The sequence below is a fragment of the Colletes latitarsis genome, chromosome 11, assembly GCF_051014445.1.
Source record: "Colletes latitarsis isolate SP2378_abdomen chromosome 11, iyColLati1, whole genome shotgun sequence".
Lineage (NCBI taxonomy): Eukaryota > Metazoa > Arthropoda > Insecta > Hymenoptera > Colletidae > Colletes > Colletes latitarsis.
In genome coordinates, this window is record NC_135144.1 from 12,096,855 (window position 1) to 12,123,648 (window position 26,794).

Below are 26,794 nucleotides of genomic sequence, written 5' to 3' on the forward strand. Positions count from 1 at the left end.
CCAACACACGCGCACGCAAATCCCTCGGCCGGGGATGTGCGTTGATCGCGCCATCGCGTCGACTCCGATCGTACTACGGAATGTACGATGTAGTAGCAACGTTCTTGACACGACGTGACGTGCCCGTGTTGTCCCCGTGTTGTGCCGTGTCGAGCCCGTGCTTCGTCTATGGTGCACGTGTACACCACGACCCCAGAATCCAGGACCTACGTCGCGATGCTGTCCAGGAAGCGTCCTTGTCCGTCCGTTTCTAACGCCACCATTGTCTGAACTATGGATCCGCCAGGAGTCATCGTGCCGATAGCCCACGAGTGGCCCTGAAAGACAACCCCTACGGAATCCCACGAACGCCCCCGAACCCGCGCCAGACTCGACGCTTTTATGCAATACGCCGCTCTGCACCCCCCCAATACGAAATATTCGACGAAAATACACCTCGTGGCTCTGCGATTCTCACCGATCGTTTCCCGTGTACCGAAGACTCATTCGATTAGAAGCAGTCGTCGACCTTGCTAGCGAACTATAGAGACCCAACCGATTTCGTTTCTGTTCCCCGAACGTCTCTGACTCTCCTGTTCGCGATCCAATCGCGAGAGCAGAGTGAATTGTGGTGCATAAATTTTAACCGAATTACACGCGACGATTCGGGGTGGTAGCTTCCCTCGACCTTTTTTTCGAGAACACACTCGCGAACGACGCCTGACATGGCTACGCGTTTCGACCGATCTTTGTTTCACGCTTTACAAAAGAACGAGGTCATTAGATACGCGAGAAAGCAGGAAGGGTCGAGGGAAGTTGGCCACGCGAGAACAGGTTGCCGCGGCACTTTCCTCGGAGCCTTTTATTTCGCAAATGCGTCACGACGGATCCGCGAAAACCGTTCCTGGAAGTCCGTTTAATCGTTCTCGTACCTTTGATCATGCCACCTTACGCCATTGTTCCCGGGAAACCGGTTGTCGTTAACCGAGACGCTCGATTTCCATGAAAATCGTCGATCACCGAGCAACGGTACTAATTCGTGCTGAATCGGCCAGAAACAATGGAGTGAACTTTCGTGCTCGTTCGAAGATCGATGCTACGTAGGTGCACGACGATGGAGAATATTTTTAAACGTATTTACAAAGTAAAATTGGTTAGTTTGCCGGGCAGGACGATCTCTCTGACGGCCGTCGTTAGATAATGCTCACGATGGATCGTAGATCGATCGAGGGCAGCGTGAACGCTGATTAAAGTTTCGCCCGAGCACGTTCCTCGAAGGAAATTTTCGAGAGATTATCTAGATTATGCACGGGAGGCGAGGTAAATTCGAATCGCCCAGGGCAAAGAGGACGATCGGAAAGCGATAGGACGAAACAAATTTCTCGTCGGCTAAACGAAGTCGTTTCGATATGCGCCGGGTTCTTTGCAGCCGCGTCAACCTAATTCGAGACGCTGGACGAGGACAAAGGAACGTAACAGCAAACTAACCCGATGAGAAAATATCTTTTCCGAGCTGTAATCACGAAAGACCTACTTAGACGTCGCCACGAACGATTTAACGAAAGGAATGCACGAGAAGGGGTCGTGAGATTAGAGAATCGTCAGGCGAAAGATGAAAGCGTGGGAAGATGAGTTCGGTTGATCGGATCAGTGTTGTTTCGGTCAGTTTACGAGCTCGCGGCGCGTAATCTTTGGAGAGGAAAGGGAAACCGGTGGGGTCGAACTTTACGGGGACGGCTTAGTGACCTTTTGGTCAGCGGGCACGACGTGATTACTATCGAGGAGTGGTGACCGTAATGTGAGAAGAGGAAGTGAAGAAATGACGGTGACTCCGTCTACTTCCGATGTGGCTGACAAGGCAGTATCGACGGACGATGGTGGCAGTGGAATGGAGGTGGTGCGTCTCGAAGCCGTCCTTGCTGCTTTGGTGGAAACAAAGGTGGAGGCGATCAAAGCTTCGAGTTTGGGCAAAAGGTCCGGCAGCGCGCCGACCAGTCCCCGACAGCTCAGGCTAACTTCCACCTCGACTGCCTCCTCCTCGCTGAATCATCACCATCAACATCGGAGGAAGAGCCATCATCATCACCACCACTATCATCATTACCACCATCACCATCAACATCATCGCAAGAGGCACGATTCCGCGCCGTGCGACGCGTTCATCGAAGATGACACGGAGCATCATCGACACAATTCCCATCATGGTGAGTGGATCTTGCGTCGAATCTTGCTTCTTCGTTGTTTCAAGCTTGCTTCCCTTGCGATATAATAGTGTGTGTTCAGGTTTTAGTAGATAAACTTTGTCCAACCAATATATAATCGACTCTAGTTTTTGCCTTCCGCAAGTTTAAACTAATAATTGTTTTATATGTCTATCTAACTATTTACCAATTAATGTAATTCTTCATTAGTTTATTATTTTTTAAATGCTTTAAAGGAAAATTGATTTCCATTTACCAATTTGGTAAAAATCAACATCAAGTAAAATAATTAAATTGTTGAACTAAGAATCCGGTTAAGGGTTAATATAACTTTGTAAGGTTCATTTGATATCTTAAGTGAAACAGTTCAGGGTGGCAGTGATGGGTCCTCTAGAAAATAAAACTGGTTGAATCGATGGAAAATATTGTATTGATATTATATTTCTGAAATAGGAGTGCTATTTGGAGACTGTTCCAGGTTTTAATAGCCAAACTTTGTCCAATCAGTATACAGGGTGTTCGACTACCCCTGGGAAAAATTTTAATGGGAGATTCTAGAGGCCTAAATAAGACGAAAATCAAGGATACTAGTTTGTTGATTAAGGCTTCGTTAAAAAGTTATAGAAACATTTCCGGCCACATAGTATATTTTCAGTAAAGAATTTTTTTTCTCGAAAGTACGTAGGATTTCGGGGGTATCTGTATTCGCTAAACATGATAGTAATTGACCTCTGCCACCAAAAATAATTTTTCTAGAAGGATTTGAAATTTTTTAATTTCGACGAAAAATTTGTCCACTTACTGAATTTTTTTCTAGGAAAGCGGGTAAGATTTTGGGGGTATGTCTATTGACCAAAAATAATTGTAATTGACCCCCGCAACCGAAAATAATTTTTCCAGAACGATTTGAAAAAATTTTTTTTCGCCGAAAAATTTAGGCATCTACTCTGTCGATTTTTCTTAAAAATTCGTTTTTCATTTTTACTAATTTTGTTTAACGCCCAACAGAAAAGTTGTCTAATACTTTTTTGTAGGTACCCATGAGCTCTACTTCAGAAAAAAGTTTCATTGAAATATATTCACTATGGTACGAGCTATGGTCATTTGAATATTGGACCACTTTTATAGGGTTTTTCTCATTTTCCGGGGTTAAGGAACAACTTTTCGAATATTTTTGTGATTTCTACATATTCTACACCAAAATACGCGTCGATTGCTTTTTTAAACATTAAAATCGTCCAATTCGTTTAGGAGTTATGACGTTTTAAAGATATGCATGAAATTTCGAGGATGTATTTCTGGTCAGAAATTATATTTTCGGTAAAGAATTTTTTTCTCGAAAATGGTTAGGAATTCGAGGGTATATCTATTGACCAAAAATGATTGTAATTGACCCTTGCAACTGAAAATAATTTTTCCGTGAATGATTTGAAAAAATTTTTTTTCGCCGAAAAATTTAGGCATCTACCCTGTCGATTTTTCTTAAAAATTCGTTTTTCATTTTTACTAATTTTGTTTAACACCCAACAGAAAAGTTGTCTAATACTTTTTTGTAGGTACCCATAAGCTCTACTTCAGAAAAAAGTTTCACTGAAATATATTCACTATTGTAGGAGTTATGGTCATTTGAATATTGGACCACTTTTATAGGGTTTTTCTCATTTTCCGGGGTTAAGGAACAACTTTTCGAATATTTTTGTGATTTCTACATATTCTACACCAAAATACGCGTCGATTGCTTTTTTAAACATTAAAATCGTCCAATTCGTTTAGGAGTTATGACGTTTTAAAGATATGCATGAAATTTCGAGGATGTATTTCTGGTCAGAAATTATATTTTCGGTAAAGAATTTTTTTCTCGAAAATGGTTAGGAATTCGAGGGTATATCTATTGACCAAAAATGATTGTAATTGACCCTTGCAACTGAAAATAATTTTTCCGTGAATGATTTGAAATTTTTTAATAACTTTCTAACGAAGCCTCAATCAACAAATTGATATTTTTGATTTTTGTCTTATTTTGGCCTGTAGAATCTCTCCCATTTAAATTTTTCCCGGGGATGGTCAAATACCCGGTATAATCGAGCCTACTTTTTGATCAGAAAATGTTCTATGCAAAATAAAAAAAAAATTACATTTTAATCTTTCTTCTCAAAATACAGAAAATCAAACAAACTGGACATTCCCCTGGAGTTTGTATATTAGAATATTTTTTAGTATAATTTTGTATGATCCGTTCGATATTTTAAGTGAAGGAATTTGAGTTGGCATTGATGAGTCCTCTAGAAAATAAAATTAGTCGAATCGATGGAAAATATTGACTCACGGAATGCTTATCCCATTCTTAGAACGGAAGAGATAAAAAAGAAGGCCAACTTAACACGCGGTAAATAAATTGTGACTTTCCTTCGCGCTTATAGCGACCGTCTTTTGTTCCCTCGTCTATCGTCGCTCTATTGTTTCACCTTCATTTGTCTCGAATTTCCAACGTACCAAATCGTTACTCGTACGCACAGATAAAATTTTATTCGAATAATGGCCGACGAATGGAAACAATGTGCGACGATTTATTTCTGGCGTTCGTTCGATCGAATCGTTCGAATTGTACTAAATCGTTTACGAAGTTGAGCAAACTTTAAATTCAATTTTTCCAAAAATTTTGTCTTCTTTTTATACGTAAAATCACCACCTGTGTATATTATTGTTTAAAAAATAGAGCCAACTTTCAAATTTTAGGAATCTTCCTATGCCAAACGATACATCGCTAGAAACCACGTAGGTTTTTCTATTGTTTCGACACTATGATTCGACCTAGTTGCGTGGGACACTCCGCATACCATTAAGAGCGAAATCGTGTTTGGGTTACGGTTACAATCCGTGAAGTGGAGTAACCGGATTAACCTCCCTGCGGCACCGTACGTGCAAATGTTACGACAAAGTCTGTTATTCGCAATTTCGTTGCCCTGGAAGTGCCCACTCGGATTATCTTTCGCTTCTGTCCCTAGAACAGACTTTGCCCTACTAAATAAATCAGATTAGCGGGGCAAATACAGCGATTCACGAAAATATTCAGACCTTAGCCTCGACTTTAACCGTCTAGATTTCGAGACAAAATTACAGGATGCTCTCGATTTCAATCAAAACCTTCGAGCAAAGAAAGTTGGATAGTTCAGCAGTTTTACTCTTATTTCCATAAAATTTATTGCTTTTTTGCAACAATAAAGTGCTAAAATATAAACTACTAGCACCAGACGCGCTCGGCGGAAAGTTAAGGGGAATGTGGAACTATGAGAAAGTAGAATGAGGACAGCGTCGAGTAATTTTGCTTTATGAAGGCTGACTATAACGTCTGACCCAATACGACTCTGCATAGAAGGTCTTTTTTTTCTCGGTAAAATGCTAACGCAAATGGACGAATGGTCGCGTGTCGCAATCGTTGATAACTTTCTGGAAACGTCTAAACATTTTCTAAAAAAAGCACCCTTACATTTGAATTCGGATACGAATATGCCATGCGAAAACCTCTTTCCTCGTGTGTATATAAAGACACGTAGCAACTGTATTAAAGGCTTAGATAGGAACCTAATTTCCACCTCACTGTACAATTTTTTCGATAGTTCGATTGGGCTTTTATATGGCCTCCCAAAAATCCATATCGCCGATAAAGCACTAAGATCTATTATTAACCAGTAACAAACACGAGAACCGAGCTTCCTCCTTCGCTCAAAAAAAATGTATTATATCGATTTTCTTTACTCGTCAAAAAATATTTAACATCAAAACTTAATGGACGTTGGAAAATCTTTTTTAAAAAGAGAAAGTGTAGGACATTTGGAACGATTGCTTTAATTGTCCTATTTTTACTGGTAAATTCTAGGGGTGGGATTTCTAAATATTACAAATTTGTTTCAACCAGGAAGGGGATGATTCTACGCGAAAAAAACCGTCGAAAACGTGAAGTAAAATTTTCTCGTAGAAAGCTTCGTTATCGAGAAAACTGAATTTGAATATTTATGGATCGCGTCTGACCATTATTTACCTTTTCTACTTATTCTGCCGTTCAAGTTCGTACTTCATTGCACGCGAACCAGTGGTTTCCGAGTACTTGAAATATTCATGTAATGGAAATTCAAATCAGGGCAGAATTCACTTTGTCAAACGAAGTCGTATATTTCATTATCCAAACGACTTGAATATATCGATCAATACGATTCTTATTTCAGAGTAATAATATTCAGTCGGTGTTTATTTTTATCGCAATGGATTAAGAAAACAGATTTGTAGAAAAACTTGATTTGCAAAAGAATTTAATCTGCAAAACGTATATATATTTTTCTATTTCACACAGTTATTCTTGACAAATGTTGTCCAAATGTAGTTTTGCAGGATAAGATGTTTGAAATTTCCATGGTCTGTCACGACTTATGTCAGTTGATAGTATTCGTGGCTTCCGGGTCTAAACTTCAGCCTTTGAGGAAGTGTTCTAACGTTTTACTTCAGGGGTCAAATAACACATTGATATCGGTGTGTGTTCTGTGGTCCAAGTCTATTTAAGGAACATGTGCTCGTGTCATGGGTCATTGGTTACCAATCACTAAGTTTGTATCATGGGTCGCTAGTCACCAATCTGAGTTGTTTTTAACTGGCTGAACATTTGTCACGAACAGATAAAAAGATTCGCATATATTATGGAATGTGTTGATCGTCTAATTTTCACCTACGATGCTCTTTTTAAAAATATTTTACAGACTTTACTATTTAAAAATTTCTCTCCTGTATCCCGAAGATTTACCGAAAGTTAACATTTTTATCCAAAGTTATCCACTTTCGTTCCAAACGAAAAATTGCTATTTTCACACGCCACTCGCGTGGAAACGAGATTAATGCGAGTTTATTTTTAGTTGCTCATAAATAAATAAAAGATGTATAAAAAGTGTGATGCGTCATTTGGTAAGCGAGTGTACGCGGCGTTTTTACTATGAAAGTTTACGTTGTGTCTCTTTATGTCTAATATTAACGTTATGTGACTCTAAAAATAAATGTTATTGCATGTGGAAGTATATTGATGCAATTTATATTTTGACGTAGGGTTGACTTACGTCAAAGAACGGTTAGCGTAACATTGTAATGTAAATCGATAAATTACGCGCTGCGCTGAAACGAACATGCTTTTTCATCATACTCAACGCAATCGATAGCATCGGGCTGTGTTGTACACGTTCAAACCTATTCTTTTATTTTCTTCTAAAGTAATTATTTTCGTTGATATTTTTAAAAATTTCCAATGTTGATGACCAGCTGATGCTATTCGAGTAGAAATATTTTTAAACGCGAGGTTTTCGAACGGAAAATAAGCGGCGTACTTGTGGTTTGATTGCAGGCAAAGCAAGACGAAGAGCGTCGGAAAGTCCGCGACGTCCAAAAAAGAAACGTAAACATTCGAAAAGCCCAAATATTCTTCACGACGTGGTCCAGGACGTTCAAACCGGTCTCAATTCGCGTTTCGAGCTTTTCGGAATGGACGGCGACCAAGATCTCACATTGATAAACTTTGAAAGGACTCGAGAAACTCTCAGCGATTCCTGCGAATATCCGCAGTTGCACCGAAGTGCCTGCTACTTTCCCCAAAGTACAGCTCAATTGTAAGTACCACAATTATTTTGTCAACTATAACGTGCAGTTAATTATCGTTCGTCCATTCCCGACGATTTTCGACTTTTATAGCAGCAAATACAACAAATAACATCAAAAATTACTACACGCTGTTGTCATTTCAAACTTGCACACGTTTCTCTTTAAACACGAGATTGATTGAACAATTTTTTGAGCCCCAGCTTTATAATTCGCTTGATACGATTTCTCGATGTCGACTATTTTACCGAAAACGACTGACAACGGAATTTTAATTAAGCAACGTTTAATCAGTTTTATTTTCCAATCCCGCGAAGCAGTTTATATAATGTTCGGTTTTTACTAAAACAGTTTCCCCAGTTTTGCGCCCCCGTGACCCAGTTTTTTTCTATTTTCAATTTATGATAACACTGGTTTCGAGTATAAATAAGCACGTGACACGGAAGAATCGCGTCTGACATTATCGTACAGTGGAATGTTTAACACGAATATAACTCGTGTCACCTCCAGAAATACCTCCACTATCACAATACCGATATGGATCCATGCAATGTCATGCTTACTGCTTCGTACAATAGCATAGTGCAGTTTCCTACGACGTTTCATGTCATGCTCGTTGACATACCATTTAGTCGGTACAGTAGAAACTACCAAAGTTGATAGTAACAAATTAACAGTTCTACTACCAACACGATAGACCTAGCGAGATCTTGATAAAATTTAAAATACTTTCATTAAGAAGTTCATTATATTAACGACGATACTTCTCGTTGGTACCGCGTTAGATAGTCGAACCTCGATAATTGCACGAGAGCCTCATTAGTTGCGTTGCTTCGATACGTGGAGATGACGGTTGCCTAGCAACGAACGAAGTTGGAGGATAGTAATCGGTAGTAGTGACAATAGATATACCGTGCGAGGGAAGATCCTCCAGTGGATAGGTTACCCTGATTACTGGAGGCATTTCCCAATCCCATTTTCGTGCAATAATCGAGGCACTACTGTAGGATGCAATCAAACCCGAATCGATTGCGTTCAGATTCGCCAGTGAAAATGAATTTCCATGAAAACGCGCGAATCCCGTCGAATTTATGGACGAAAAAGGGGAAACGTAATTCGTAAGCGACTGTTTTCTCATTCTTGCAGAAAGATCCACTACGACAACGACGACAACTACGTGGCGTTAAACGTAGCTGACGAGTTAGAAGAAGAAGAGATCCTGAGTGGGATCGAGAAGGTCGAGGAACCTCGGGAGAAGTATCATCGACCCCGCAAAAAGCGGAAACGGAAACGGCATAAGGTTAACAACACGGGTCCTCGAGAGGAGCTCGTGGATCCCGAGGAACTTCCTCCGCGAGCACGTTGGACGATCGTCGCGACAGCTTGTCTGCTTCTTGCTATGTCTTTGCTGTTGGTTGGAGTGACCCTGAGGATGGCACCAATCATAGACGACATGGGTGAGTGACCAAACAATTCGAAAAGTTTAATTTAAAATGAATAAATTTCGTGCATACACGGACGTTGGAAATATTTTAAATAAAAAAGGATTCGTGCGTTTATCGAATGGCCATAAAACTTTTTACATGCACCCAATATATCTTAAGTTCTTTTATTTTTCTTCTGATTATTTTTAAGCCTGACCTAGCAACGAAAAATTTTTCAAAAAAAGAACCAGTTTCCATGCGAGACGTTACGCCCAAGGCGTTTGAAAGTATAATTATTCGCAAACGGTATACTTCTCTCAGGGTACACGTCCCTGGGGGTGTTGTCCTAAGCTCTATCAACAAGGATCCCAGAGAAAAAGTTTCTTGCACCATTAGTGCAGAGCATACCTCCCATACGCGTGCCTTCGTGATTCAAATAATAACGAAGAGGAGCCTAAATGTTCCGACTCTAATAAACCCCTGGTACGTCAGGGAGAATACGTTCATGACCTTAGGGTCAAGAAGGTTATAGGCCTCTGGCTTGGACACTTATAAACGCTACGACGCAGAATCTACCTCTTCTCTATCAAACTCAGGGCTTGGAAACTGGTGTAATATAGATTTAGGTTCTCGAAACAGTCACGAAGAACTTTCATTCCAAATAACTGTTTCTTTCTTTTTTTAACGTCCACGAAACTATTTCGGAAAATACGAGTATCGTGAAGCCTGAAAACAAGACTTTTTAATTTCAATTTTATACTCGATTTTAGGGGTTTCAGATTCCATATTTGAAGTTACAGAACTTTTAAATATTATTTGTCGAATCGATCTAATGACACGATTCTATATTCTAATTAAAAGAGCAGGAAATTTAATTTAATTAAACGAACGACATCGATTTAAATACTTTCTTCGATGTAACATTACAAACATTCTTGAAGCGTTACATATAATTCCACACCAAGACCGCGTTTAACCACTTATCACGGTTTGTTAGTTCTTGTTATTGTATTTGAACGCCTGGTAATCAATTTTGCTAGTACCTCATTAGCGCGAGGTATCGACGTTTCCACTTTGATTCTGTTTCATTGTACTTCATGCGATTACACGTTTCAATCACTAACGCGAAGATGAAACTTCGTATAAATTAATACACGCTGTTAGGTCTAAAATGTCAAAAAATTATTATTTTAAACTCACACGCGTTTTTTTTTTTAAATATGAGATATCTGTTATCGATAATCGAAGAATTTTTTAATTCCCAGCTTTACGATTCTCCACTCGGTCCGATAATATCTATTTAATTCTGTAACGAGGAATTATGTTTCACTCTGGTGCTTTCATATTCGTAAATGTGGATGAAATATGGCGCGGAAAAGTACATTTTGCTATCAGAAGTCTCACTGGAAAAATTCCAATAACCATGTGTGCTCGCTCGAAGGGTGAAAAGTTGCAAGGGGAAGGTCGAAGACTGGACAACCTATATTTCAATGAACTCGTTATGGGATTAAAGGTCTGTACGTACTGGAAATCCTGTGCACAATATTAGCCGAATATACAGCAATACATTTTGAAATCAACGACTCGGAAATTACGCTCGCCGATAACTCTACCACTTTGCCATCAAGAATTGTAAAGCAGCTGCAATTTGGTATTTTATTTTTATCCGGATTTAAATTCCCCTGGTGCAAACTTTCCCTTCGACTGGCAATATTTTATTTATCTTGACGTTGAAAATAAATGTAAAAACATTGTTTAAATCCTAAGTAATTTAATCGTATTCTTAACCTTTATATTTTAAATTATCGTATAGTGCAAATGGCTTAAGGGTTGACGCATAATTATACTAATTGCTTGTGCTCTAAATATTGTAATATTTGGAACGAATCAATAAGTGACGCTTCTGTCAATCCTATATGGGTGACTCGACTTCTCACTGAGAAGCTAACAAATTAATCTCAAGATTAGATTAATGAAGCTGTAAAAACAATTGTGTAAAAACAAAGTTTCTTTTTCGTGGAGAATTCGAGATTGGTCTGACGTGCAATTCTTTAAAAAGGATCCTTTACGAACGACTTGAAAATTGATCCTGTAATATTATAAAAATAAAATCTAAGCGCGTACAATTTTTTCGATCCACCGTGTGTCCTAAAAACACGCGTTACACAAATGCACACACACGGATCTAAAAAATTAATCTCGCATTCTTAACCTTTATATTTTAAATTATCGTATAGAGCAAATGGCTTAAGGGTTGACGCATAATTATACTAATTGCTTGTGCTCTAAATATTGTAATATTTGGAACGAATCAATAAGTGACGCTTCTGTCATTCCTATATGGGTGACTCGACTTTTCACTAAGAAGCTAACAAATTAATCTCAAGATTAGATTAACGAAGCTGTAAAAGCAATTGTCTAAAAACAAAGTTTCGTTTTCGTGGACAATTCGAAATTGGCCTGGAATGCAATTCCTTAAAAAGGATCCTTTATGAACGACTTGAAAATTAATCCTGTAATATTATAAAAATAAAATCTAGGCGCGTTAACAGTTTTTTCGATCCATCGTGTGTCCTAAAAACACACGTTACACGAGAGACAAATGCACATACACGGAGCTAAAAAATTACTCTCAAGATTAGATGTCAAGGAATATAACTCTAGATAGGATTCTTGAATCTTAACGGAGCTGTAAAAGCAATTGTCTAAAACCAAAGTTTCGTTTTTGTGGACAATTCAGCATGCAATTCTTTAAAAAGGATCCTTTACGAACGACTTGAAAATTAATCCTATAATATTATAAAAATAAAATCTAGGCGCGTAAACAGTTTTTTCTATCCATCGTGTGTCCTAAAAACACACGTTAGACGAGAGACAAATGCACACACACGTAACGGGCGAGGTCGAAGATGCTGGGCGACTTTAAATTAAAGGCGCACGTCTGTAAATTCTCCAGTCAGCCGTCGGATTTCCGTGGTGCGACCGCGTTCAGGATTTCATTTCCCGATCTACCGCTCGAGCTTTTCGGCTTTCGTCTTTGAGACGCGACGATAAGCGCCCCGTGGACGGTTTCAATCTGCCAAACCCGGTGTTGGAGCATCGATTCCAATAGTGGTTTCTTCCGAGTGAAACGAGTGCCAAACGTACCCTATTAAACAAACGCTTTCGACTCCTGCCCCGACGTTCTATTTCCAATCGATGAAAGCTCTCCGCGTCTACGTACAGTTTGTTGAAGCTGTTACGCGCACAATAGGCCAGATCGGTCCCGTTGATTGCGAGAAAAGTAAATAATTCTCGGAAAATACAACGCAATATTCTAAAGTGATTCGCCAAGTAACGTAAACTGTTTCTCGATTTGTAGAACGAAACGGAATTGATGGTATTTGCGAGGTAACTGAACACTAATTGAAACTGAAGACGCTACACTTTAGATCTCTGAATTTCCTTCTCTCTTATCTTGCAATGAAGGCTTTAAGCTTCTAATTCATGGTTTTAACAAATTGAAATTAGGTCGTTTTACCGATCGAAACCATCTTCATTAGTCGTTATTTAACGTAAGTAGGAGGTTCTACCTTTGAGAGGATCCCAGAGAGGTAATTTTCCGTTCAAAGTTATAATAGTTCAAATATTATCGACATGTTAAGATTAATGAAAAGACATGGTTTTCTTATTTCGTAACACCCACGAGTCTGGTGCAATCATCATGTAAACAGACATGGCAAGGATGATGCACAGGAAGTCCTTTGTTCAAGGAATCCGTCCTGTGACATTTTCCATAAGCTCCTTCGTTGCGTGTGAGCCTACGATACGTCGCGTCGTGACGTTGAAAATGATAGAAACGTACGAGGAAATTGTCTTTCATAGCTAGCGAATATGTATGACAAATCTATAAAAAATATCTGTAGAAATAGATAATATCTCTAAAAAAATAATTCTCAACAATGCAGAATTTTACACGAAATTTTACCCTAACACCGTTCCATTATTGAATAAGTTTTTACGAATTTTAAATTACGCGATTCCGTCTGTCAAACAGAATAATAAAATTTTTTCGTACGATGTCTCATTCTTGGGAAAATTTACTTTGAAAATTCGTCGCGTATACACACACGTTTAACTGTGGTTTAATTTATCGAATGACACTTCAGATAATACGAGATACGAAAATCAGAAATATCGAGGAGTTTGAGCAAACGTTCGTGAAATTTTTCATTTAATAAATCAATTTTGTTCGCGAGATTCCTCGCGGTCTCGACTCGAATCGGACGCCCCGAGAAAGATTTAGAAACATGCAAAGAGTTTTGTCGTGGATGCAAACACGTATTTACAACGTCGTGATTGCAGCAGCATTTTTAATACCGACCAAAGCAGGTTTCAATTAGGGAAGCATTCAGGCAGAAGTTTACATTGGAAAGGTGAAAAGCGGGCAGAGTCTATTGTTCGGTCCGTATCTTGTGTGACCCACAACCACACTATACAACTGGTAATATCAGTCGATGGTGGACTACTTTCACCATTATTTATTGTTCCCTAAGAAACCAATGGGAAACTGAGGTTAATAGAACAACTAGAAACGTTTAAACCTCAAAATTTGGCAATATGTGCTTCGATTTCTCTCGTTAAATGTTAGTTCGGAATTGCACAAATTAACGAAACTTCATCGCAAACGTAAAATCTTCTCAGGGAATGAAATGCACAGAAAAATATATAAATAGATGATAGGAATTGAAACGCACAATTGATAAAACATTATTAATATTATCGACGTCTGCAGCTGGCAGCCAAGTGGAATTCACTCACGAATTAAAATCCGTATTGATAGAGCTAAATCTAGATGACCCAAATAATTATTTCATACCGGCGGGAGACCTGAATGCACGTCACACAGTCTGGCAAAACACAGTCATGAAAGTTAATGATACAAAATTAAAAATAGAACTTTTGAGTTATGATTCCTTCCATTCTATCGTGTTGGGAAATCGCTTTTAGACAATAGGTATAGCTTCGACGTTGTCCTGTCGTTGAATCTCAATAATGCATATAATATAAAAAAAAAAATTGTTTGCCTTAATATTTTCAATGTTATACTATTTCTCTTAAACTGTTTTAAATTGATCGAATATTTTTTTGTAATTTCGGAAACGTAAATATTTTGAAAGGGTGTATCTTATACTTTTCCAGGTGAAAAATGGCGCATTATTGGATAATAGAATAAACAGATGCTTGTATATAGTCGTAGCATTTCCCAGTTACATTTCATGCTGTTGTGTCATCCGTTATGCTTGTCGCCCGCTTGTCCCCGTGTCTCGAATACTGTTGACATTATTATGCGAATGTCCTTACAACGGCGGGAGCTGCTATATGCTAATATTGGTAATGAGTACACGAGTACTATCGATTATCAATATTTAATGCTCTACAATAAGAGTGATAGAATTTCGGGTCACATTTAACCCCCATTTTGGTAACCGGTGTACCCATTTTCATACTTTTGATTCTATATTTTTATAACCCAACGAAAACAATTTTAACTTATTGCATATTAGTACAAGTATAAACTTTCGCTTTATCGTTCTTATTTAACAATTTAGAAGATGACCGGTTGTTGGCAGAAAATGGCTCGCTATCGATTACAATAAGCTCCATTCCTGTTAATTTTATTTATTATATCATTGTTTCGCTACACGTAGGCACGATTAATATTGTAAATGTGATTTGACGATTTATAGACTCGAGATTTTCCGTCATTAGCACCAGCTGCGTTCGAGAACGAAGGATAAACGAAGAAAAGTGGGTGGTTGTTAGGCTAGATAGATCGGATCCCAGAGAATGGATCAATTAAATCCAGGTTCCTCTTCTGGCCAGCAATTTCCTAAGGCTAGCATACTAGGCTAGACAATCTGGGCCGAGGAAATTCAATTTTCTTACTTACGACTCTTATCGATCGCTACTCGCGTTACATTAATTTTTATTGTGGAAATATACTGATTGTTTAACATTACGATAGGTAACAGTATGTCAATTATGAGACAACGTACTTAAAAAATTTCACCCTCGAATGTTTTCTGTTCAAACAGACTCGACGTCCCTTGCTTTATTTCACACAGTTCTAAAAACAAATTTACATAGTGCACGATCCATCTGTTATGTTTACTCTATACCTTCGTGTTGATAACAGTAAAGACTCGAAACAAAATGACGCGCGATTCTAGAAACTCTAAGTTACGTTCGAAGTATAAAAAAAATTGTAAATAACCACGAAACAATTATTTCTTGGAAAGTTTTAAACCCCTGGGCAGTGAAAAGCCAAAGATAGAAAACCAATTATATTCGGCGATGTAAATAAATAGAAAAATAAATTTTGAAAAGTTCTTTCGCGATTTTATAGTGATTACTATCGTAGGAATAACATGGGGCTGCGATCTTTCGACATCTTCCGTTGCTCCATCGTGTGAATATTCAAATAACTTAGACTAGGTCGGTAGACGTGGATTTTCTAAATATTTGGCCAAGTATGTTTATCGACGTGTTCATGGTAGCTACATACATACGTAGTAGAGAGTAACAAGCTCAGACATAACTGTATACACGAGAAGGGTCGAGGGGAGAAAAGAGACAGGGATAGCGGATAGGCAGCTTGCTAGATCCGTCGCTAAAAATACGCGTCGCAGCAAACTCAAGGGTGACGTCCACTATATAGACACGACGTATTTAGCTGCCCTTAGTTATTGCATTTTCATTTTTCTTCTTTCCAGTTGTTTAAAACTGACTTTCTTTTAAAACAGATTCCACGTCGGGCTGTACCTTTCGTGTTCGAGGAGTTCTCTAAAATTGTACTTGTTGTTCGTGAAATACATTTGCAGAAGTTTAGGTAACATAAATTGGGATTACTCTGCTACGACTATCGATCAAAAGTACAGTGGTTGACACAAGTATTGACACAGTACGCGATTTGGTATAAAATCGTTAAAAACTATCGAAAAGATTGTTTATATCGCTTCTTTCTTCTACGTATCTTTATTTACAATATTTCATTTACCTGTACACAAAGGCAGAACAAAATTGATCGAATAGAGAACATATAATTAATGAAAATCTCTTCTATTGTCGTCTGATACCTGGACAAAAGTGTCGGCTCATTTTACATAACACTGTATTAAATTATAACTTAATATTTTCTAACATGTCCTCTTCGTTTCACTATTTCTTTTAATCTATTTGACATAGAATGGAACAACTTCTTTGTTAAAACACTGCTGTGTTTTAGACTATTCTGCTGAAATTATTTGTTTTAATTTCGATTTATTCGAAACGTCGTGTTTACGAATATTTTTCTCCAATTGACACCACATATTTTCAATTGAATTAGGATCCGGACTTTGTAAATAAAGATTTTCAAATGTGTGCCAATACTTTCATCCAAGTATCAGACTTTCATTAATTATATGTTTTCCATTTTATTAATTTTGTTCTGCCTTTGTGTTCAGATAAATGAGATATTGTAAACAAAGATACAAACAAAAAAGAAGCGATACAAACAATTTTTTCAGTAGTTTTTAACGTTTTTATACCAAATCGCGTAATAATTATGTCGACCACTGTATAACCGCAACATAAATTGCAATAATTGCTTGCTCCAAAGATCAAATCAGCCAATGATGTCAACACAAAGAGACAATATAAACCGACGATTATCTCGCTCGTCGTCGGAGCGAGTGATCTTTCGTATGAATGATGCACCGATCGAAACCTCTTACAACTCGTCGTACAATTGTGATACCTTGTGCCCATCGGAGGATAGTTATTTCTACTCTTCGTGCCAAGATACCAACAGGTTTCAACCGAACGATCGGTCAGCCCTTCGTCTACCGATCCTCGATGACGAACAACGATTCAACGTTTCCACTGGTTTGAAAGCCAGTGGCCAAAAACAGGACAGAAACAGTTTGGAACTCGATCAACGATCCAGTCGTCGTTCCAGCGTGCAGTCCAATCGTTCGAGGATAAACAATTGCAACAGACCAACGCCGCTAGGTAGGAAACAATCGAGTCATCAGACTTTTCGATCGATGGGAAACGGACGCAGTTTGTTACCGCACACGTTTAGTGACGTACTAACGATTTCGCGTTCGCGGATTCATTGTATCGACCAGTCGACTGCGAACAATACGAAACGTAGGTGTCCAGCAATTAAAAGAAATAACAATTGCCCGAGGAGAAGGTACAATTTTTCAGTTTCGATTCGTGATTCCACAATTTAATAACAGGAAGATTGTAGCAGGACTTAAATTTCTTTAGTTCGGCGCGATACTTGTTGAAAATTGTTTCAGAGATTAGAAAATAATTTGCTCGACTTTATACAGAGTGTTCCGCATTTTTTCGTACACACTTCAGCGTGTTCAGTGTGTTCTACGAATAAAACTAAAACTAAAGTGTAATATAACAAAAAATCCATGAATGCTTTGTTAAGAAGTTTGAACTAAAATATGAACTGTGAAACTCGGTTGAGATTCAGGACATTAAAATAAGAAAAGAAATTTATAATAAAATAATTTACAATTTACTGAACATAAACTTATCATCGAAGAAAGAATACTTCAGCACCCAAGATAAACGATAGAAACTAAACTCTGATACAAAAATGTTTAAATTATCCACATAATTCTACGTAAAAACTATTTCTTCGTGCCTCAACTAGCAGTTGCTCTCTTTAAACAAAATTCTAGTAAATTCGTTTGTTTAGTAAATAAAAGAACTTTAACATTTATGAATTTTTTGTTATATAACACTTTAGTCTTAGCTTTACTTGTAGAACATACTGCTGAAGTACGAAAAAATACGGAACACCCTGTATATTTATTTACAATCTTTGCGATTTATTCCACCTTAAAGTATAGCGTCTTTTGTCGTTGGGAAAAGTCTAAAAATTGCTGGGAACACAAAATGTCGTTATAAATCTTGGGTATAACTTTGTCAGGAAATTAAAGGAAATACAGTAATACCCCAAACAATGTTCCGAATCCGTACTTCACCGAGACATTTTCCGAGAAACTATTCCAGGAATTGGCTGCCGTTATCTGTCTCCGACTTGATCGCCTTTGTGTTCATTGGGGACGAGCGTAAGAATAGTGAGAGCTGATACGGCGAATCACAAAAAATAAATACATACGAATTACATAATCGGAAATAATTAAAGTACCAAAATTATTCGCTCGGTGTAATTTAAAAAAAAAAAAAAATAGAAGAAATAGCTCGAACGAAAATATTGAAAGAACGATGATTCGAATAGGTCTAGCGATATCGGAAACAACTGAAATAACGAAATTGAACGGTCAGAGTAACTTGAGAAAATGGTCTTCAGGCAATGGTAGAAGAAATAGCTTGAGCAGAACAACGAGACCACGAAGAGCAAGCACGTCTCGTAGGAGGGATTCCGTTCAGCCTATAAAAACCGAGATAAAGGAAGTGGAAAAGGTCGCGGAAAGTGTTCAGGATTTAGAGGAAGCGAGACGCCATCGAAGAATCACCGTAATCATCCTGGGAACGTTTCTTTTCCTCCTGGTGGCGGCGGTTCTCGCCGTGGTAGTTACTTTAACGCACAGCACATTCTCAAGATCCGCCATTGGCTCGAAGGACCACCGACTTTCATGTAAATAACGATTTCAAAATACTTTCGCGGTTAAATCCGATGTTTACTAACAACGAGAAAACGAGAAATGGGAAACGTGTTTCGATAAATGTGAACTTCTTTCAGAGATGCTTCTGACAACAACATCAAAAATGATAGTTCTTTTCTATTTTTAAAAGATCCGAATAGGAAAATAAAGTAAACTGTTTTTAGTAAATAACCTTTAAATTTATGAAAACAGATATTTGGATGTTATTCGTTCCCAAGACTCATAACTTTCGAAAACAATGTAAAGAAGACCTTCATGAACAGACTTCCATAGGAAAAATGTATTCCATTTATGATTCTTTTCTTTCCAAGTTGCGTGCACGTTTCTTTTGACATTGCATCTATCCTACAAAGTTCCACTAATACGTACAAACTCATTGTTTATGGCAGAAATAGTTAAAGAGCAACTGTTTCACAAAGTTCTGTTTGAGATTGATCGCACTTTCTACACCCACTGTACGTTTATTCTTGTCTATGATGTTTTGGAATGCTCGAGCCGACATAATGATTTTCCGCACCTATTTCGCATAACTGCCTTACTATGTGCGACCGTGAACGACGCTCGAGAAAGAGTAAGGGTAGCGTTCAACTATTATATCCACCATTTCTCCCCCCGGTTCGCCACGAGTGTTTCTATAACCTGGCTAAAGGGTAAATGTCTCGTACCCCTTCTCCTTTCTTCGCAAACTCAAATAGCAAACGAAACGTTTAATCTTGACTTTAAAAATCGCTAACGTTCGCTGTGAACATTTAGGGTGTTTTCAAACTGGAGATTAAATATTAAGGGTGAAAGAATAATGGTACAACAAATCACTTAGTTTCTTTGGAGTATGAATAAATGCTACAAGTTTGGAACGAAAAAATTTTGGTTTCGAGTCTTGTGCGATTTAACACTAGATTTACGGGGAACGACAATTTGAGGGGTTTCAGATTCTACTATAAAAATTTGAAGTTCCTACTATACATTTATGGAAAAATTAATTGCATCAAATTACGCTTCCCTCAAAGCCATTTAATTTTTATGTCAAATATTTTTCAAGATATTCGAATGGAGAAAGTTTGTGAAACACTGTATATTTTAATTTTTTCAAATATTGTATTTTAGTGAAATTATTAGCACGATGAGTTTAAGCGTCCAACTATTATATCCGCCATTTCTCCCCCACAGTTCGCCACGAGTGTTTCTATAACCTGGCTAAAGGGTAAATGTCTCGTACCCCTTCTCCTTTCCACGCAGCTCGAATTCAAGTAACAAAATCGCTGTGAAATATATGGATATACATATGTAATTTATTGTAACGTGTCGCAACTAGGTCAGTCGGAAGTAGGTTAGATGTTTCGGAGGGTTACAGTCGTTCTATCATGCGGTAGACGGCATAATGATTCTGCGCACATATGTTGCACACCCGTCAACCGTCTTAACACGTCAGACCGAGATGTATGCGAAGAATGAGCAGGAAAGAGCATAACTTTAACCACAGACTAACCATAGAACAAACTGGACGCCCAATGGAAATTAGTGTCGAGCAAGCTGAAACACTCCGCTCGTAAAATATTAATTGTTTCGGAGTTTAACGCTATATTTAGGGAGCCCAAAAATTTCAGAGGTCTCAGATCCCATACATGTACTTATAGAACTCGTAAATGTCATTATTATTATATTATTGATGCAATGATACGAATACACAGTCCTCTCATTTTTTTTGTGCCGCTATTTCCGCCGCGCTCGGTATGAGTAGATCATCTCCGGATTCATCGTTATCAAATGATTTACTGTTTCAGTGCGCAAGGAAAACGAGGAGCTGTTAAATTCTCTAAACAGAGATTTCACGGTCGAAAACACGACGATGCCTCCCTAAGGAAGACGTTTCCAGTTTCCAGGGCAGAACAATTGTTTCAAAGGAGTTCAAGAAAAAAAAAAAATAAGCGATAGTCCGGAGAAGAAGAAGAAGAAGCAAGGATCGCGACGAAGACTCGAATTCTTGGCGTCAGGATTGTCGCTTTTTCCTGGAAGCGGCCAAGTTTTAGTACGATTTACGATTGTCTTCGATAAATTTTAAACGCAAGAAGATGTCGAGTTTAGTTAGTTAAGTGTTATTATGGTACACGGCTAACTTGTTAACTCCGCCGATGATACAAACTTCTAATTAGATCTGCAACATGGTAGAATAGATGCTGTAATTTTGTCCCGCCATTGTTTCCACGGCATGTGAGCGCAAGAGATTTGTTACGATGATACGAAATTGTGTTATGCGTTTCCTCGCTGTACGGAAACTTCTGCTGGAAACGGGTACCCGAATCTGAATTCCGAGGAACCGATCGAAAAGAAGATTCGACGTCAAATCGATCGCTTTTGTAGCGCGATGTAAAGGAGGACGTTAAAAAAACGATCATATTTTGTATCTCATCCTCCTTTCGTCTGAATTTAAATGTGTTGCAGCTCCTGTGATCAGTCGAAAGGGTAAGTCGCTATTTTACTTTTACGTAATCGATTAGAAAACTCAGACACTTGGAAGCTGGACTGTTTTCACCGATTTTTGTTTGCTTTTCGTTTCGATTACAAAGGAAATTTTATTCTCATTAAATTGGTAGTTTTATTTCTAATCTTTCGACACGAGAAGCAGAGAAAAGTAGCAATAATTTTTTGCTTTAAAGTTTTCCTAGAAATCATTGAAAACTACCGACTTCGAGGGACTATGTTTTTTCATAAAATTTCAGAAACTGCAAACTATGGGCTGCAACATATTTGCATCAACGCAAAACTCCCTACATCGAGTACGAACGTGATCGATTCGGCGCAAAATGGTACGTAAAATTGTTGGAAGAAGAGATCGAAATATAAATATTTTTGCAAAATAAAATAATTCCGTTTTCATTCGAGTAGGATGCTTGAGCTCCTAAGACAGACAGTTTTACGAAAAAGTAGCGTTTGTACCTGAAAATTGAATACATCTATCACGTTCGTTTCGCGATTCTAAATTCTAATTAATTTCAGACCACGTTTTTCAAAGTAAATAGTTTTACTAATTGATTCCTGCAGTCGCCATTCTGTTACATAAATTTCCTGATGACGGCAATCTGTTCAAACAGAGTGTTTTCGAAAGTGTGGAACCTTTTTTCGAAATCGATTCCCGCGATGGTATAAAACGAAAAAGTTTTTTGCCATTTTGTAGGTCCGAGGCTTCGTTGTCGATTTAAATTTACGGGTCGCAATTTCCGGCGTGTGCCATTTGAATTTCAGTTAACGCCACGCTCGTCCACGTTCGCACACTCACAAAAGAAACACGCAAAAATACCCACACGCACACATACGCACAACTAAACGTAACAAAAAATTCAACAGACAAAAACTCAAACTCCAACAACCTTAAGCTCATTAGTCACAATCAGTAACGAAGTCTCAAATCGCAAAATGGCGAGGGATTTATATTAACGCGAGGATCCTGAACAAAGTCGACATTGTTAACATCCTGTACAAGACCGAAATAGTCTTCCATTTTAAAGTTACATTTAATACATTCTATTTAAATAAAGCAGTTGTTATTAATCGTCGACGATTAAAAAAATAACCAGAATAATCGTTGTTGTCGATTATGAAATCGATTATGAAATTCTATTAATCCAGTGTCGCTTTAAAGATAGACGAAAAAGAACAAAGTTTTGTTGTCAAAAATACTCGTTTCCGATTTCCAATAATTAGTTAAATAAACATGAAAGTAAACGTGTGATTTGAATTAGAATCGATACGAATGAAGCACAATTAATTTACTGTCCAATTAAATTGTAATTGGTACTTCCTCTGTGCACTTTAAATAGGACTGACATTGATTAATATTTAAGTCAAAGACTGAATTCTTTGAACAAGTGTTATTTATCTTACTCTATAAATAATTTAGTTGGCCGTGTGCCAATCCGAACCGCACAGGACTCGATACCTTAGTCATCGATCTTCTTAACATTCGCATTTATTGATAGTCTCCGGGTAGATCGTTTTACAAAGTACATATTTCGTAGCGAAAGACTCGAGATGTAAAATTATTTTCTTAAGGCAGTGCCATAGTGAAAATCATTTGTACAAAAATTCGCATCCCCCGAACATAGATAACTCTAAATATTTTAGTTAGGCTTACACAGAAGGATCGATATATAATAATAATTTCATAGGATATTTTAACAAGTTATAACTCATTATCGATAATTATTTATATTACTGATGGTAATATAAACGACACTAATCGTAGCGACGCACAAAAGTTGACGGAGAACCTAATTTATAATATTAATAAAATCTACTAGAATTTGTCGGGCGCTTCGTTGACACGCTTATTTTATAAATAAAGTTGAAAGAAAGTATTTATAGCAAATTCAAATAGCAAACGAAATATTTAATCTTGACTTTAAAAATCGCTAACGTTCGCTGTGAACATTTAGAATGTTCTCGAACTGGAGATTAAAATATATTAGGGGTGAAAGAACAATGGTACAACAAATTACTTAGTTTCTTTGGAGTTTGAATAAATGCTACAAGTTTGGAACGAAAAAATTTTGGTTTCGAGTCTTGTGCAATTTAACACTAGATTTACGGGAAACGACAATTTGAGGGGTTTCAGATTCTACTATAAAAATTTAAAGTTCCTACTATACATCTATGGAAAAATTAATTGCATCAAATTACGCTTCCCTCAAAGCCGTTTAATTTTTATGCCAAATATTTTTCAAGATATTCGAATGGAGAAAGTTTGTAAAACACTGTATATTTTAATTTTTTCAAATATTGCATTTTAGTGAAATTATTGACACGATGAGTTTACATAAAAATATTTCCAATTAATTACCGTAAATCTAATGTTAACATGGAATGCATATCAGCGTAGATCAAACATACGTAAATATTATAATTAAACAACAAAGTTGTCAGAACTATTTTCTGTGACGATCGTAACAATTTTCTTGTGAATATTCAATCTTCGAACGGCATTGTTATGTTGAATTTATTAAATCGTTGAACATATACGAAACTGTTAATACAAATTCGTGGAATTGGAGAAACTTATGTACGCCGTCTCCCATCTTTCTCAGATCGTAGTCGCAGTAAAAATGAGTATATAATTATCGACAAAATATATTAAATTTCGTTGGTTAACTGTATAAGCCGTAGTTTTTAGGAACTTGCCTTCTAGAAAGCCAATAATCTAATAAACGAAAAGCGAATACAATTTCCGTTCAACTTTCCGTTAATTGTTTAAACGGTTAATCCGGTGGAGAATAATTTCGATACTAAAAACGATCGAGTAACTATATATAAAAAAAAAAAAAAAATGATGAAACGGAAAATCCTTCGAGGACGAATGATCTAAAAGTGTAAAACGATTTTTGCGTTGGGTCGGAACAAATATGTATAATTTTTAGAATTAATACGTGTAACGATAACGATTAACGGACAATTATCCTTGGATACGTAGAAAAGAATCGACACGATACGGCAAACAAAGTGTTTCTCGATGGTACGTTGTCAATTGACGAGAATTGAAAATGATATCGATGATCAAACTAACGATAAAATATTTAATGTATGTAATTTATGGTATAAAAGAAAAGAAATATGCGTTAATATAAATACTGTGAATGATAATCATTGTCAGATTACGATCGATATAAACTTTCTCGGAACGAAGGGAAATATTAATACGTATATACGATTAGGCGACGACAATGTGTATTCACTCGGACGGTGGTACGGGGTCCGTTCAGACCCCAACGTAAGCTCACATAAAATTGTACGTAACTGATTATTTTTATTGATTTCTATTGTGTTGTTCGTCACTTTGATAATTTTCTGGTTCTGGGTTACTATTGCCATGTGATGAAATTTCACTGACACTGTTACCCTCACTGTCTATCAGCTCGTGAAAAACTTCTTTATTTTCTGACGATTGTTCTTTCTTTTTGAATAATTGCAAAACGTTACAATACGTTCAAACAACGATGATCTAAATTTGAACAAGGCCCAGAATACGACTTAAAATTCGAAGGTTCCACAGAATACTATCGAGAAACGTGTCCTCTAAACAAGTATCGAAGAAGCGAGCGCTTGCGTCTAGAGTGGGGTCGAAACAGACCCGGGCGCCGTCGTCCGAGTGTTAAACGAGCGTTTAATTATGTTAGCGATACGAAAAAATGAACGAAACGTTATTCGATAAATTAACCATTTTATCCATCGACGATCAACCATTTTCTATCTCGTCAATTCTTGTCTTTTGTGTGGAATTATCAATTATGCTAACACACTATTTCTCTTACTATTCTAAATACAGCCGTCCTTAAGAAACGTTACCCTACTTTTCAAGGGGCAGAAGAATGGAAAAAGGCAGTCTTGGGTTGCAAGGTTCTTCGAAACGAAAGTCTCCCATTCAGAAGTTGTCGTTGAATAGTTCTCGTTGAATTTGAAATATGAAATACTGGAAATGTGATACGCTAGATTTCTACGATTAGAAATAGATTTTCGTTCGTTGTACTCTGTTCAGAAACGGTTGATATGATCGTTTATCAATAAGTGAATTATTCTTCGTTGTTTACTGCATTATACAACGTACTTTTGCTGGTTCAACGACGTACTCTGAATAGGAGACTTGCCATTTATCGTTGAAAATGACGAAAAATGAGGTAAACCGATATTTAGTAGAATCGGTAGATCGGTAGATCCTTTTGAGAGTTGAAATGCATAGAGTGGCCAATTTGCGAGGAATTACTGGAGCTTTTGAAACGTATTTGCGTCGCACAATCCACCGTCGGCCTTGTACGACGACTTTTTTCGAACATCTCGTAATGTTAAATTTATATCCCAGAATCGTTAATCTTGTAAAAAGGTTTCCATTCTTCTTTGCATAAAGATTAGAATTTCAAATCGCGACGAGGGGGACGAAAAACCGTCGCGCACTATCAGATCGACGATAAATATGGATACGATGGTGCTGGAAATCATTACTACTTGCACTAGATACGTATAGGATATAATAATAATTGTAGATCGTTCGTTTGTACTTTTCTGCCGGCATTGTCAACGCGTAGACTCGCGATCGTTTGTTACGTTGTCGAGAAACATCTAATCAGCATAGTTTCTAAAAAAAAAATATATATATATATATATAAATCTCGCGTTTCTACTTATACCGTTACGAGCACGCAAAGATTCTTAGTTTTCTTTTTCTTACGAGCGTGAAGCGTAGCGTTGACAAGTTTACATTGGCAGACGCGCCGAGGAACGACTTTATTTTCGTTTAGGAACGACCAAAGGGCGAACGAATTTATTCTTATATCCGTGTAGAATTAATATTTTGCTTTGTACATGATTAGTCATGTAGCCGTGGAAATTATTATTAGCGTTATTTATTAGAAACCAGAACTTTTAGGGCTCCGAAAGGGTCCAACGGGCCTGGAGCTCGCTGGACGAGGATCGACGAGGCCACAGACGTAAAGATTTATTTTGGAAGAACCCCGCGTTTGCAACTATCGTTTAAACAATCGAATTTACCTCGGTTCTACGATTCTATCGTATCATAAATCATCGAGTCTGTGGCCCTTATTAGTATTGCTGTCAGCCCCTTGTTTCTCAGCGGGAAACTTTGATTGCGTGTTTGTTACGCGCACTGACACACGGTTCCGGTGCGCGTGTGTACATGCACACGCGAAACGATACAAATGCAAATGAACGCTCCTAACGTTCTCCAAGAGGATCGCGGAGTTGCAGATATTTGGCCTAACGCGAGAAGTCTCTGTCGCTAGTATTTCCTCCTGGCGCACGGACCCGTAAACGGAGGGGAAAAAAGAGTTAACAGAAAATAAGTTGGTTAATCGTGGGTTCCAAAAGCGATTTCGTGGATTGA

At 37.6% G+C, this 26,794-nt stretch overlaps 1 protein-coding gene across 5 annotated transcripts; it reads left to right on the forward strand.

Annotated features, from left to right (window-relative positions):
* Positions 1-26,728, forward strand: LOC143347572 (uncharacterized). Of its 5 annotated transcripts, none has more exons than XR_013080624.1 (5): positions 1-2,183; positions 7,561-7,822; positions 8,958-9,268; positions 20,694-24,970; positions 25,029-26,728. XR_013080624.1 is itself a non-coding variant. In XM_076776841.1 (5 exons), exons 1-5 carry the CDS (start codon positions 1,799-1,801, stop codon positions 20,768-20,770), a joined length of 1,323 nt encoding a protein of 440 aa, XP_076632956.1. In that variant the 5' UTR covers positions 1-1,798; the 3' UTR covers positions 20,771-26,728. The 5 variants fall into 5 exon arrangements, 2 of the variants coding, with proteins under 2 accessions (XP_076632956.1, XP_076632955.1); XR_013080623.1 differs by having other exon boundaries at positions 20,694-21,461; positions 21,536-26,728; XR_013080625.1 differs by having other exon boundaries at positions 20,694-21,372; positions 21,630-26,728.
* Positions 26,729-26,794: the final 66 nt, after the last annotated feature.

What these genes read in the sequence shown, in the direction of transcription:
- LOC143347572 (XM_076776841.1), top strand. Translation starts at nt 1,799, where the DNA reads ATGACGGTGACTCCGTCTACTTCCGATGTGGCTGACAAGGCAGTATCG. An exon ending in TCGACACAATTCCCATCATG is followed by an intron (nt 2,184 to 7,560) that starts GTGAGTGGATCT and finishes GTTTGATTGCAG; the next exon opens with GCAAAGCAAGACGAAGAGCG. An exon ending in ACCAATCATAGACGACATGG is followed by an intron (nt 9,269 to 18,596) that starts GTGAGTGACCAA and finishes AATGGTCTTCAG; the next exon opens with GCAATGGTAGAAGAAATAGC.